Source organism: Notamacropus eugenii, chromosome 5 (assembly GCF_028372415.1).
Source record: "Notamacropus eugenii isolate mMacEug1 chromosome 5, mMacEug1.pri_v2, whole genome shotgun sequence".
NCBI lineage: Eukaryota > Metazoa > Chordata > Mammalia > Diprotodontia > Macropodidae > Notamacropus > Notamacropus eugenii.
Window position 1 is genome coordinate 187,129,091 of NC_092876.1, and position 15,576 is coordinate 187,144,666.

At 38.0% G+C, this 15,576-nt stretch overlaps 1 protein-coding gene across 4 annotated transcripts; it reads right to left on the reverse strand.

The window, feature by feature from the left end:
* Positions 1 to 656: 656 nt before the first annotated feature.
* GJB6 (gap junction protein beta 6) lies at positions 657 to 14,872 on the reverse strand. 4 transcript variants are annotated; one of them, XM_072611673.1, is made up of 2 exons: positions 14,576 to 14,872; positions 657 to 2,328 (listed from the first exon to the last, which is right to left on the reverse strand). In XM_072611673.1, exon 2 carries the CDS (start codon positions 2,311 to 2,313, stop codon positions 1,528 to 1,530), a length of 786 nt encoding a protein of 261 aa, XP_072467774.1. In that variant the 5' UTR covers positions 2,314 to 2,328; positions 14,576 to 14,872; the 3' UTR covers positions 657 to 1,527. The 4 variants fall into 4 exon arrangements, with proteins under 4 accessions (XP_072467774.1, XP_072467776.1, XP_072467777.1 ...); XM_072611675.1 differs by lacking the exon at positions 14,576 to 14,872 and adding an exon at positions 13,850 to 13,963; XM_072611676.1 differs by lacking the exon at positions 14,576 to 14,872 and adding an exon at positions 13,519 to 13,583.
* Between the last annotated feature and the right edge of the window lie 704 nt (positions 14,873 to 15,576).

A 15,576-nucleotide genomic window follows, 5' to 3' on the forward strand; every position in this document is an offset into this window, starting at 1 on the left:
AACATCTATCTATATATCATAGAATTACAGATTTAGAGCTGGAAGGTATATTAAAAGTAATCTAATCCAACCTCATCCTCTCAATTTTACAGTTGAGGAAACTGGTATCTAGAGAGGTAAAATGACTTGCCCTTGTTAGGAAATGGCAGAGCCTAGATCTGAACATGGAGCCTTTGTCTCCAAATCCAGTGTTCCTTTCATTCGTAACACTCTGCCTGCTTGAGAATATGAGATCCATTGCTTTAATCTGTCATAATTATGAACCTGTTGGGAAAGAGCTGATCTAAGAACTGATGAAACTCACTATCAGTGCAGAACAATCCCAGAGGGTCCTCATCTGTAAAAAAGAGGACTTTGGACAAGATGGTCTCTCAATTCCTTTGGAGAGTTCTATGTCTCATGATCCTGGGAAATTTAACTAATGGCCAGTTGTGCATTTTTCTAGGGTTGAAAAATGGAAAGAACAGCTATCTTAACCACCTCTTCTGATATCACATGGGGTAGTAATAACCTCCAAAAGTCTCCAACTCAGTGAAAGTTCCACCCATAGTAACTTGACAGGTTCCCTGGGTAGAGTTGTTTGTGCATCCCACTAATATTCAAAGTAATGGGGCTCCTGGGTATTCAGATAACAGACCCCATAGAGAATCACAGTGTTTTAAGCAATAGAGTTTTTCTTTTATTCGGGTGATCACATTCATGTTTCAACTCTTCACACAGGCTGAAATCCAGTTTCCAAGCTAGTTAAAAAAAAGGCATCCAGGTTCATATAGTCCTGTAAACCTTCTGAGAGGTACATCTTGGCAGTGAAAACACATTGTACAATGAGCAAAGCATTTCAAATGTATTGAAGAGCACACACAATAGAACATTTCCACCCCATTTTGATAGTATCGCTATTGGTCATGTGGTTGTCAATGAGCTGTGTAACATATTGCATTTTCAAAACAGATCTAAAGTTTAGAGAACTGCAGTGTCATTATTAAAATGCGTGTGTTTTACTCCCCCCCTACCATAAGAATACTGCAGCTATTTTCATGCCTTAGTTGTGTACTACATCACACTTAAGTAACATGGAACACCTGGCATTATAAAAATACTTTTTGTATGAATAGGAGTTCAAAACTAAAACAAGTAATACTATAAAAACATTTGTAATAACAATAGTATCAATCTCTAGACAAAACATTTTCTCCCTCTTAGCAGCTGAATATTTAATAACTTTTTAGGAAACACACCCCCTGAGAGGGTGAGACAGACTAGAATGTCTACTCAATACAGACTTAAAAATACTGTAGTACACATCACCAATCTAGTCTTTCCATTCTTACAGAATTGTTCAGTACGTTTCTGATAATGGAGATGATTAATTCTCCTAAAAGATTTCATTTAATTCTCTATTGGTTATGAATTTCATTGGTACCCATAAAAAATCAGCCTAGGGAATAAATGTTTGAAATGGATATCCATCTGCCAGGTGAAGGCTACAAGTTTGTCATTAATAGTTCTATTTTAATTTAAAATCTTTTAACTCGGAAAACCTGTGATTGCGTTTTGTCCACTGTCTGAAATCAACTCATTCATTTCGTTTTGTTTGCTTTCTTTTATGGCATGATTGGGGTGATTTCCTTGAACCTGTGCTCTTCTGGACCTTCTGAAACACAGTTTCATCAGCAAGTAACATAATTCAGCCACATTTAACAGCATGCAAATCACGGATGCAGCAATCATGAAAATGGTAAAAACAGACTTTTCGGTGGGTCTTGAAATAAAGCAGTCCACAATATTGGGACAAGGATCAATATTGCATTTCACCACCCAGGGCAGGTTATAGCCATTGTAAAGAAAATAAAACACATACATAAAGGAGGCTTCGAAGATAATCCTAAAGAAAATGCTGCTAGTGTAAGTCCACCACAAAGACCCCTCTATTCGAACCTTCTGTTTTTTAATTTCTTCTAAGTCTTTGTATTCAATCCCTTTCTCTCCTTTCCTCAACTGTCTTGCCTTCTCATGTCTGTTGTAGGTAACATGCATGGCTACCAGCAGCGCTGGAGTGGAGACAAAAATCAGCTGCAGTGCCCAGAGTCGGATGTGAGAAACAGGGAAGAAGTGGTCGTAACACACATTTTTGCATCCTGGCTGCAGGGTGTTACAGACGAAATCTTCTTGTTCATCTCCCCATACTTCTTGAGCGGCTACGACCAGGATCATGACTCGAAAAATGAAGAGGACAGTGATCCAGACCTTCCCTATGCTGGTGGAGTGTTTATTTACGCCTCCGATGAAGGTATGCAGCGTACTCCAATCCATCGTGGCGACTTATTCCTAATAAGAAAAAAAGGAAGATATTACTCAGAATTTGTGCAGTTATCTTTGGAGGAGTATCGACAGAGGAAGGGATGATCTAAATGAGAGAGAACAGAACTAAAGACTTTGGCAACTTTATTTTTGCCTCAAGCACACTGTAGCTACCCATTAAGTGGCACAGTGGTTAAAGGACTGGGTCTGGAATCAAGAAGACCTGAATTCAAATCTAGCCTCAGGCACTAACTAGCAAGTGACATAACATCTGCCTCAGTTTCCTCAAGTGTAAAATGGGGATAATAATAGCACCTACTTTTCAGTGTTACTGTGAAGATCAAATGAGAGATTTGCAAAAAGCACTTAGCATATTGCCTGGCACATAGTAGATGCTACAGAGAGACTTATTCCCTCCCCTTTCCCAGTAGCTCTTAATTACAGAAGGTTCAAAGAATGTCCTACTGGAAATTCATTATCCAGCAACAAAATTGGTAGCAACTATTCTGTTCAGCCATCTTCAAGTAAAAAGTAAAAGACTGCATGCATTGGAGTGGCTTCTTGGCATTCATTCAGAAACAGAAGTAAACTAATCCCTGTGACTTTTTTTACTCACTGTGTAAATATATATTATGTAATCAGTTTGCTTTTCCCAAAAGGATTAAAATGTAATGATTTTTTAAAAAGTCACTTTAAAAAGTCATTCTTCAGAGTTGAGTTACATATGATCTTTGTGTTCAACAGATTGGAAGAATAAAATTGAAATTGAATGTCTGTGATTATACATCATGTATATCATCTATGTTTACCAAAAGCTTGTGGCCAGTCTTCTACTTCAAATATTTGCTGCAGCATTTGGAAGCCTAGTTTTGAAGACGACTGAAAGCACCCCTGGAAAGGAGGACTATATGCTTTTATTAAAGAAAGATTTTAAAAATTTGTTTTAATTTAAAATGTTCTTCTGGACAGTTTCTTTTCATGCAACTACTCCTGATATATGAAATGTAAGTGACACCAGGAACTGAAGCAGAGGGAGCTAGTTAAGTTAGAGCTTGGGTCACCATTTTATTAACCTTCTAAAGATGTTCTTCCTTATGCCAAGAAACTTGCTGCACTATAAGCTAATTCCTTTTTGTTCTCCATCACCACAGAACCCCCTTAGACTATTATTTTCTCTTTTAAAAATTTTATTGATGTGTTTTGGTTTTATATTACAAACATTTAAAGATTATAGCCACTCCATGAATTCTCTGGTAACAAAGTACAACAGATAAGTAAAACTTATAGCATAGTAGCCTCATCTGAAAGTGCATGATACATTTCATGTCTGTAGAATCCCTTCCTCTATTTCAAAAAATTAATAAAAATCTATTTTATGACTTTCAAAAGTTTTCTTATAACAACCATTCTTGGACTAGGGTGTGATAATTATGGTACCTTTCAGCTGTCTCTTTTGAATGAATGAAAAGCCATTTATTAAGCTCTTACTATGCATCAAGCATTGTATTCAGGTTTAGAGATACAAACATAAAGAGAGAGAAAAACTACCCTTTAGGAGCTCATAAGAAAAACTGCATGTGATCTTTTAATGCAGAACATAAAATGGATAGCAACGTAAAGGAAGCCAATTGTACTGAAATATTGCTATCAAAATATTTTCCCCAATTTATTTATTTTTAGTTTTCAACATTTATTTCCATAAGCTTTAAATTTTCTTCCCTTCCCTTTCCCTTCCCTCCCCAAGATGACATGCAATTTGATATGGACGCTACACATACATTCCTATCAGACATATATCAAAATATTTTTTAAAAATATATGTGAATTGTGGCAAAGGAAAAGAGTTGTGGCCTGGGAAGTCATAGTGACAGTGAGCTGATGATACATATGATACTCCTCTTCTACATCTAATGTTACATAATTTGATTACTGGTTTTACTGTTCACATATTTAGCCATTTAATTACTTGAGTCCAGTTTTTGAACTCTTGGGCATATAAATTGTTCTCTTGGACACTCTTTTTTCAATTCTGGCATTGTTATTATACTGTTAATATATATCTCTTCAAACATTTTTAGTCCCTCTGCCACCATCCAGAACCTAACCTCTGAGAGTCACTTGGGTGCTAAAGGTATGCATACACCTTGGTCCACAGTGCTGAGACATCACTAGACTTTTTTTTTTTTTTAATCAAACAATCCTGGCTGCAATTTCAGTTGCTTTTCTTGGGCACTCCTCCCTACTGTCATAGGTACTGGGAGTTTGGGGGCAGGTACTAGAGACACACGCTTCCCTCACAGGACTCAAGACTATTTATTTATAATTTTCATTCATTTAAACCAGGGCATGGGGATCTTGGAACACATACTCAGCTGGGAGAAGGCTTGCAAAAATACAATTAGAAATTTCTATGCCACATATTCCAGGACTCCTTCCCCATTTCCCCCCATCCCCAATCTTGCCCTTTGCCAAAATGTACAGAAACAATTATGAGAAAACTTTCTCCTCCACTGCACTTACTCTCCTGATTTGGTCTTCTAGACATTCTGAAGGATACAAAAGAAATAGGGTCAGAGGATACTAGAGCTGGAAGGACCTTAGAAATCATCTAGTCCAGGAGTTCTTTTCTGAGAATGTATGAACTTATTTTGTACTTTTTTCCCCTTATAATATATTGATAACTATATTCCACGATAATTAATCTTCCTTGTAATCCTATGGATTTTATTTTGTACATTTAAGAACATTATTCTGAGGAGGGATTCATACCAAAGGTTTACATGACTCTAAAAAAGGGTTAAGAACCTCTGAGTCCAGCCACTTTGTTTTAGATATGTGATAACTGAGGCCCAGGGAGGTTACATGCTTTGTCTAAGGTCATAGATATAAAAATAAGCAGGATTAAAACGAGGTCCTGTGAGTACAATCCAAGGCTTGTTCTACTATGCTACATGAATTACAAGTGAAACTAATTAAGAAGGTATATAAATAAACCAACTTGGCATTTGATAAACCAATCAACAAACATTTTTCAAGTTTCTACCATATGTCAGGTACTATTCTAAGTACCCAGGAGACAAAAAGACTCTGCCCTCCTTATAATGGCAGCCCAAATAATCTCAGAGGACACAAAAGATAGATGCAGATGCCCACAAACAAGCCATTATTAATATCAACCAAGACATTAAACAGAAAAGGTGGGTCTTTATCAAAGGTTAATAAAAAAGAGTAGCTTAGAACTTTAAGAAGTGTCATAAAAGCTAAAGCCCAGAATGAGTTGAGGCTTGTGAAACAGGCTAAGGGCAACAAACAGCTTTTTATAGTTATGCTTGGAGCAAGATGCAGAATAAATAAGGTAAAGGTTCACAATTTAGGGTAAATGACATTACCACATACAAGAAAAAAAAACTATTCAATTTCAATTTTGCATTTGTATTCTTCATCAAAACAAATTATCTTCAAATTATAAAGGGCAAAAAAAATTCAAGTCCAAGGAAAGAGTAAGAGATCCCCTAAATTCCATTAAATTAGATCAAATTAGAAAGCCTAGATAAATAATACCACAGGGTACTGAAGAAAAAAGCAACTTGCAGATTGGATCGATAAGTTATGAAAAAAATGGCTCAGAAGACTAGAGATAGTTAAAAGTGGTTTCAGTTTTCTGAAAGGAGGGGAAAAGACTCTAGAAATTTCAAAAGGATAAATTTAAAGATGATCTCCAGAAAAATCTGCATCTTATGGAGCAAACTTTGCGACATGTGCTGATCATTGTCAATCTGGAGAACGTCTATGAAAACCCTGGATAGTAGAGTTCTTCTTGTGGTCCTATCTTATTTAGTGTATTTTAGCCACAGTTTCAGTCAAGCCATAAAAGGTATGCTCTAAGTCCTTACCTATATTTTCTTCAATAAAAGCTCCTCAAGGAGAGGGACTGTTCAATTTTGTCTATCTTTGTACCATAGAGATTGAGATCTTTATGGTATAGAACAAATAATAGGCATTTAATAACTACACGTTGAATTTGTCCACCCAGACAGCTTCCTGACGTTTGTAACATGAAGGCTTATTTTCTAATTCATTGAAAAAAAGTTGGCTTAATGCATTAAAACCAATGTAAGCACCCTCTTTGGAGTACTTACGTGTGCCATTTCAGAGGCTCTATAATGTTTCAGGGGTTGATGTAGGCAGAAAAATGTCACCTCTAAACAGGAAAATCTGGAGAACATCTTCGATTTGGACATTATGCTGGAAGTCATCCACAATAGTGGCAAACATTTTTGGCAAACATACATTTCCTTGTTTTAGCCTTGCTTGACACTAACAACCAGAGAGTTGAACAAAGGTCTCTCTGTTGTCACATCTTTAAGGAATCCTGTAGAATTTTGAAATATTCATGGGAGATATCATATTGGAGGAAAACTCTTAAGGCAGCATTTTGCTTTACTGCATGAAAATTTTTAAAAAGTCAATAAACAACACAATGGTGATTTTATATTCTTTATAATTTTGTATTGTACAATTGTGTACTTGTAAAACTATGGTCTTCTGTAGAAAATAATTCAAGAATGTCTTCTGTTCTCTCATACCTTTATCACTCAAAAGATTTGGGTATAATTATCCACATTTAAAAAAAAAGTAGATAAAAATACCTGCTGTTCACATTATGATATGCAGTTGGATGGACAACCCATAGACCTTGTCCATTACCATATTTCTTAGGCAGGCACTATATGAACAACGAGCTGAGCCCAGAGTTGAATAGGACAAGCTGGATTGCCCTTGAGAAAACGTACCATACTTTAATGACTCTGAACTTCTACTTGAACCAAACCCCATCATTCGAATAATATTCTTCTGGGATGCTCTACGAATTTAAAAATTTCCCTACATGCCATTTCATTATACTACATATTCACCAAGGGGAACTGTGGCCCTAGCAAATAGAGGGCTGACCTTGGACGCAGGTAAATTTGGGTTCAAGTGCTTCCATCTGACACATAGTGGCTATATGACTTCTGCTCTAGGCACCTCTCAAACTCAAGTTACAGGGAAGGTGTTGATCTGCACTGGTGCACAGATTTTCCTCATTTGGGAGTGCCTGATACCAGTGAAATCACAGTGAGGATGATTCCTGTTCCTGCTACATACTCATCACAAAACCCAAATGTTTGAAGCTTTTCTTTTAAGAGACGAGTAAATCATGGTGTCAACTTAAAACTATGAAAACTCACACATTGACTTCAGTGAATTTTGAGGTGTGGGGGACACCTGAAAGGAAAAATGGAAGGGAAATACAATGGCTTCTGGAGACACCAGCCCAAGCTCATCAGCTTCCTTTGGGCCATATGCCCACCTAAAAAGAAATGAGGGAGCTAAAGGGAAACCTTGGCAGGAGTAGGGCTCCATTTTCCTTTCTAGACTTTTTCTGGGCCCCCAGAGTATGTGATCTGGAGAGAAAAGAAAAGAAAGCAACAAGGAGAGAAGGAAGTGGGGAAAACAGAAGGAAAGTCTGAGCTATCCAAAGGTAGAATGTGTTGCTTAGAGAGGTATATGGAGTTCCCCTTTCTCTGCACAAGGTGGATACCATCTTGCCAGGGATAGTTTGAGGGATCCACTTCAAGCAGAAACTGAAACAATCTCTGAGTTTGTTATTTTTTTATGGCCATGAAGCAAAGCAGAAGGGAACAGTAACTAAATAAGAAAGCTCCAGCTGATATAAAGTCTTACTGTAGTTTGAAGATGGTATCATAATTAGCGCATACCGTTAGGAAAATGGACAAAACTATTTCACAGGGAGCTCTTCAAGGGTAAGAAAAACATTTTATATGTCTTTGTGTCTCTTCCAGAGCCTTGCACATAACTTTGTATGAATTTAATTTAATATTTCAAGATCCATGATTTTTTTTTTCTAGAGTGGATACTTCCTACTCTTCACCTCTTCTTTAGTAGGCTGTTTCATGATTTGCTGTGGTCAAAAGGCCTTTATTAATGATCTAACAGCAAAATGCCTGGTGATGAACTATTCCAAAGCTCTTGAAGGATAAGCATATCGTAGTTACCAAGTGTTTCTTTAAGCACTTTTCAACTTGGTAAGACCTCTAAGAAATTTGCACTCAGTTTGTAAGAGCCTATAGGATCCTAGAGTCCATTCTTTGGTATAATGAGTCATAAGAATATGGCCTTAGTAGAAAACTTTGTACATGGAAGTCACTTACTGTATATACACTACATCTTTAAGGAACTTTGTATAATTTAGACATATGTATAGGAGACAGGAATAGCATTGCTAAGAATTGTCAATTTAAAAACAAATACAGTTACATCTGGTGTGCTGTAGTCACTCAGAATACCGAATCCAGCTAACAAACAATCTGATCCAAATATCCACTTGTAATCAGAAGTACAACTTGATAAAGACAAAAATCTAGTGAGATTTTGGGATCAACACATACCACCAAATACAGAACAAAGGATGTTCAATAAATCTGCTTTGATTTTGTAGAATAGTAAAGATTTTTATTTTTTAATCATGCATTGTCTTGTATCTAATTACTATCAATACCAGGCAATTGACAATTTAATTCTTTATTTCTATTTCTATAGAATTCTAATTCTATAATTAAATCAACAATTTAATTCTATAAATGTCTCCTGGGTGCCAGTCAATCAACAAACACTTCCTAGTTAGTCTCTGTAATCATTATCAACATCAGATCCAGGGGAGCTAGGTGAATTGAGCTTCCCGAAGATGGCAAGACCAAAGTTCAAATGTGGCCTCAGACACTTCTCTATGTAACCCCGGGCAAATCAGTTAACCTTGTTTGCCTCAGTTTCCTCAACTGTCAAATGAGCTGGAGAAGGAAATAGAAACCACTCTAATATCTTTGCCAAGAAAATTTCAAATGGGGTCATGAAGAATTGGACATAACTGAACAATAAATATAATGCCTTCTATGTGCCAGGCTCTCTGCTAAGAATTTTATGAATATTTCATTTGAACTTCACAATAACCCTGTGAGGTAGTTGCAACTATTATCCCCATTTTACAATGGAAGAAACTAAGGTAAACAGAGGTTAAGTGACTTGCCCTGGACTTGCCCTGGGTCACACAGCTGATAAGTGTCTGTCTAAGGTCATATTTGATTATAGTTCATTCTGACTATAAGCCCACTGCTCTCTCCAACTATACCACCAGCTGCCTCAATGATCCGTCATTCTCTGTGGTCTGGTAAGAGAACAGCTATCCCAGAAGCATAATGGATAAACTACTTCAAGTGAAGAGAAAGAGGGTATATAATTTATATACTTTCACTAGAAACTGGAATCTTATAAAGTCCTATACATATTCACAGGGATTGACAGATTACTACTCTAAACTTCTTTATTTTACAGATCAGGAAATCAAGGCCCAAGCACTGACTGACCCCTGAATTCTTCCTGCCATAAACAATGGAGAAGTATGTAATTAGAACTAATAATAAATATTAAACAACTTTTAATAATAAGAGCTTGGAAAATCTTTGGCTGACTTTCCTCATGAAGAAGTTAGAGACAAGGATGGGGAACCTGCAACCTCAAGGCCACATGTGATCCACCAGGTCCTCAAGTTCAGCCCTTTGACTGAATCCACAATTCCCCGTTTCTGAAGTTTGGATTTAGCATGTGAAGTTTGGACTTTATACGCGTCATTTCTGTTTGAATTTGACACCACTGACGTACACTAACAAAATCTCAGGTCTGGGAGAGTAGTGGGTGGGAAGAAAACAAATGAAATTATATTTCCAGGTAAATCTGATGTTGAGTGTGTGTGTGTGTGTGTGTGTGTGTGTGTGTGTGTGTATGTATGTTTTTCCCTCAAATAAGTATGCAGTGGTTCTCCATGATGGTCCTGGAATATTCCAGTGTGTTTCCAGATAGGAATATCTGTGAAATTCTCAAATTTTTGGTTGATTTCAAAATAAATTTCAATTCACTTTAATTGCATTAACGCATTATTACTCTAAAATATTGGGAAGTCATTGTGCCATTCCAGTAACATGTAATCAAATTGTAAATCATAAGGAGGAAAAACTAGATGAAATAAGTTCCAAATCTACACTTATTCAATTCTTTATCTCTCAAATAAAGATGATGCATTTAGAATGATTCTTTATAAATATTACAGTTACAGAATATTTAGAACATCATAGGTAAAACATGCTTTATGGGTTTCCCTATGCTTTTTAAAAAATAAATTTCCAAACAAGAATCTTACTTTTCTAAGTACTTTCCAATTTCAATAAACTAAGTATCTCTTTCCTTTTTGCCTCAAGAGAGCTATGGGCCTTGTGAGAGGAACTACTACAGTAAAAAGTAATATATTAACTTTGTCTATTTAAAGAAAACCTCACTTTAACTGAAGACTTTTTGGTTACCTCCTTTAGGAAAAAGCTTAGCTTCAGTATAATTCAATTTAAGAACATATGATAGCATTTGAATTTGTAAGAGATTGGTAGGATTTTTTTAAAAATGTGAAATGCATAATTAACTTGAGTAATTCAGCATCACACCCATATTACAAAAGCCATAATCCCAGTACTGAACACTTAACTAAAAATAAAATCTGTGACTCCAGTGGTGATGTCAAAGTTTAGGCATCTTTTTGAATAAGGAGATAGTTCTTGTCTTTTCCTACTCCAAATTAACTTTCTTTGAAGTAACCGGATATGCCACAATTCTATGCCAAAATAGTATAATTTTTAAATGGATGTATTTATTCACAAATAACTGGTATTAAGTTTCTTCTATGTGCCAAGCACTATGTTAGGTACTAATAGAGATCAGAATTCCAATTCTTTCTTTTTCTACAATAATATAATAGCAATTGTAGATTCGATAATAGTTTAGCTTCATAATGAAAGCCACCAAAAAAAAAAAAAACCTTTGTAAACTGTCTCAAAGTATTTCATCGATTCTCAGCAGAACCTTCTGAGTTAGTTAGTTCTGGTTAATATTACTCCCCTTTAAAAATAGATAAACTGAGATAAAGACTTGAAGTGACCCATAAGGTCACTTAGTGAATAATTAATAAACTAGAGGCTAGATGACAGTCCTCTTAATTCCCAGCTTGTTTAAAGCTGGGTGCCCACATTGGTAAAAGGAAGAAAATAAAAATAACTCCCCCAACCCAACCTTTTTTCCTCTAAGCTTTATTTCAAGGGACTCACAGTGATTTTGGTAAAGAGAATATAATTAGATCAAGATCTCTGTCCTTAAGAAGTGGGAGCCTTAATCTTCTACACCAATGGATTGCCCAAGCTGCATCATAATGCAGTTCTTTACTCTGTATTCAGATTTCAGAATTATTGCCAGCTGTTAAAAAAAAAAAAAGATACAGTAATTGTTTTTAAATGGCCCTCAGATTTTAAAATAAATTTCTATACTGTTTTTGGAAACAACCTTTTATTTAACTACAAAGCTTTAGAAAAAGGTAAGATTAGTAGAATATTTAAAAAAAATTCAAAGCCATTCCTAAGTTAGTAAGTTTTGGGGAGCTGAAATTGTTATTAATCAAAAACAAAGATTCTCCAAACAAAATTTAAAAATCAAAATTTCTCTCTTTTCAGATCACCTCTACTAGAAATTTAGAAAAACCTCCGCCTTCCTCTTGGTCTAAGAAATTAATATTTATGAATTTAAAATAAAACTTCAGTGCATTCCTATTTATTGTAACTAATAGTGATCATGCATGTCAACAGATTTTAATGTTCTTCTCTGTTTACTAAAATTCACAATTCCCATGGAGATGTGTAGAAAACTAGCTGACATTTGAGATGTGCATTATTATTTAAGTTCTTTATGCTATTCAATAATCTAAATAGATAAGAACTTTTCTTATCTTCTAATTTCTTCGTGTTGACTTACATAAAGTTAAGTCTTGACTCTAAGTCTTGTTAGCAAAGTCTCAGTTCATTCAGGTAAATCTGTTTCCTTTCCAATTATTTTAGTCTAATCAGGTTGAAATGACCCTGGGAATAAAGAATAAGAAGTCTTTCTATGTACCTAATTCTGTCCTCCAGAGGAGATAATGGGAGTCATTTAAAAGACTCAGAGCTCATGAACTAGAAAAACTGACTAAGAACTTATTTCCTGCCCCAATTCTAGTATTTTTTTTATTACTAATTAGACAAATCCATATGAACTCATGAAATATGCAGATTCAACCGATGAAAATGAAAAACTTAATGATGCTTCACAAATTATAATTTAGCTAAGAATTTTGCACAACAATTCACAACGGTCTATATGTAAAGTTGAGAATAGAAGTACGGAGATTTTTTTTTCCCTCTCTAAATTAATTCAATTTAACAAGCATTTATTAAATACCTATTATGTTCCAGGGACTGGGTTAGGCCCTGGGGTTATGAAGAAAAACAAAGTAGTACCTGTTCTATCTGAACTTATTGGGAGGGGGGAGGAGACCGAATAAGCATTTATTAAATGCCTGCTATGTACCAGACACTGTACTCAGCACTTTATAGATATTATCTCATTGAATCCAGAAAATGTTTAGTCAGCCTCCATGCGTCACTTTCTTGACATCCTCCACCCCCAAATTTGGCCTTACCTAACTGGAAAAGACAGAAATCAGTAGAATGAACTTGTCTTCATACATAACCCCGGAAGCTGCTAAAAATCAATTTTGTAGTTTAATTTCTTAAAGCAATCCAAAAAACCCAGCACAATACTTTTCAACTGTAATCTGGGAAGGGAGTAAATGATTTTAGATCTTGCCAAGGCAAATTAGAGTCTAGAAGTGCTGAAATTGCCAATTAATATATGGAGTTGGCTAACCCTTTCCCTCCAGCTCTCAATGCCTCCTTGGTCTTTCTCTTCTTGGCAGAATCGAAACAACTCCCAAAGACTGTGCCTGATCCAAACAACAGACAAAGGTCTGTACAAGAACGGTTTTGAGCTGCATCCCAAAGATCAGAAATTCTAAGGGAAGTGCAATGGGGGCAGAACATTTTCTTCTAGAACATGGATTATATTTGATGAAAACCGGGGCAATGAGGCGTACTTTACACTAGAAAACAAATTCAACTAAGGGAAATAAAGCAGTGGTCCTGGATTCCACAATCAAATCAATTGTGTAGTAAAGCTGACAACTGGATTCTATCTCCAAACAGGCTCAAGGTTGGGACACGGCATTTTTGGTGCCTAAGCTCCATTGGCTACCTGAGGCTGGCCGTCTCTTCTGGCTCAGGATGCTCCTCCGATCTTGTCAAGCGTGCAATCGCCTCAACTCCATCTATGCTCTTTCAGGAAGGGAGCTTAGATGACACATTGTGATACTTTGGGATAGGTCTGCTTAACTGGACTGGGAAGTGTCCTTCCTCAGTTTCCTCCTTTATAATCAGGTGTGTCACCAATTACCCTTAATTATTGTTGTCCTCGTCTCTAGGCATTAGGGTTTGACAAGCCTCTGAAGCCACATGCCATGAAGGCAACGTGGTTAGAAGTATCTGGGAGTTACCACTAGTTGAAACGTCTTCTAAAGATTTCTTACCTTTTCCTCACGAATATCAAGATCACACAAATACAAGAAAAGGACAATCAGCATGAACAAGAAGGGGCTGAGGACGGAGAAAGATCAGACACTATACCCTTGCTGCTTATTTATATACAATGAGTTTATAAAACCTGTTGTGCAAGCCAATTAGGAAGCAACCTGGGTTAAAAGTCAAACCAGGCACGTTTCCTTGACTAAGCATTGGGGGTCACTTTAGTAAGAAAACACCCTGCATTCTACTGCCCAATCCTACTGGCACAGCCGCTGACTCAGATGTACCTGATGGAGGATACAGATGACAAGGCAGATACCGGAGCCCCGATCCAACGCTCATCTTCAGCTGTGTACTTAGCAAACCCCATTTCCCCCTTCCTTGGTAACCCCCATACGCAGACCCCACACAACTGCCAAGTTTCCAAGAGTGCAATCTCTCCTCCTCCTCCTTCAGCAGCAACTAATGGACTCTCAACCAGCCCACAACTCCCCAGGGAGGAATCCATCACTACAATTCTGGGGTCTTCTCATTTTAGGGTAGGGAAGGAGAGAGAGAACTGGAAGGAGAGGAATGGACCACCCTACGAATACCAAGCTTCCTTAAAAGGTGTGGATAAGGGTCGGGTGGGCAGGTCCCCAGGTTCTGACACAACCCCGACCAGAGACCCCAGTCCCCAAACCCTTCTCCTTGCAGCCAGCACAGGCAGAGGAAGGTGGAGCAGGGCTTACCTGTGTTAGTGGCGTGCAGCTTGCGTGTGGGCGATCCGTGAGTGATGGAGGGGGCGGACGGGGAGGGAATGCTGAGGGAAGGGGAGTGAGGAGAGGAGGGTCAATTGGGCAGCATGTGAAGGGGCGAGATGCGTGCGCCCTCCAGTGCTGGGCTTGCTCCCGGGGTCGGACGTCCGGGGAGGGGTGGGGGCGGCCACTTGACACCTCCCTCGGCAGCGACTGCGTCCCCGGCTCCAGCCCAGGCTCTTGCTTGGGTGAAGGAAGTTCGGGGGTTTCCTGCGGAGTTTAGGTTAAGGCTCTCGCTTTCCACCTGCAGCTCCTTTTAACCGCACCCCCCACCCCGCCTCTTCCCTGACGCGACTCGGGCGGACTCCAGTCCGGTTGCCCTCCAGCTCCGTGGAGTGCGGCGGGCGCGACGGCGGAGGAGCTGAGAGTGGAGGGCAGTGCCCACACCGCCCGGGCGCCCACCGCGCGGGAAGGGCGGCACCCAGCACACTCTATCCACGCCTCCGCCTGCCGAAGTCAGATGCCAGGGGGCCAGTGCAGCGGGCCGGGCAGGGCACCACTTGCTCTGTTTCTGGTCCCATTTCACTCTCTTTAGGCAAGGGGTCCGCGCAGATCTTTAGGCGAGAATCGGGACGGGAGAAGGGTAGCCCTGCCATTGGCCACTAGAGCAAAATACGCTTTTCAGTCAAGAGCTTTAGACACAATCCACGAGCTTTTTATCAATATTATTATTTTAAAATTAATTTTTTTTATTTGTGTGGTTCCTTTGGGCTAAGACCTCTCCTCACCTCATTTTTCATATTCCTTTCTAACATAAGAACTGTAACAATGACAACTAAAGTTAACATGTGTGTAACACGTTACAATTTGCAAAGCGGTTGACAAGTTATCTCATTTGAACTTCACAACTTTTTGAGGTTGCTATTATTACACCCATTTTGCTGATGAGGAAACTGAGACCCAGAGAGGTTAAGTAATTTGCTAGTGAGTATGCG

Excerpts from the sequence above, each read along its gene's own strand:
- GJB6 (XM_072611673.1), bottom strand. The coding sequence starts at position 2,313 with ATGGATTGGAGTACGCTGCATACCTTCATCGGAGGCGTAAATAAACAC.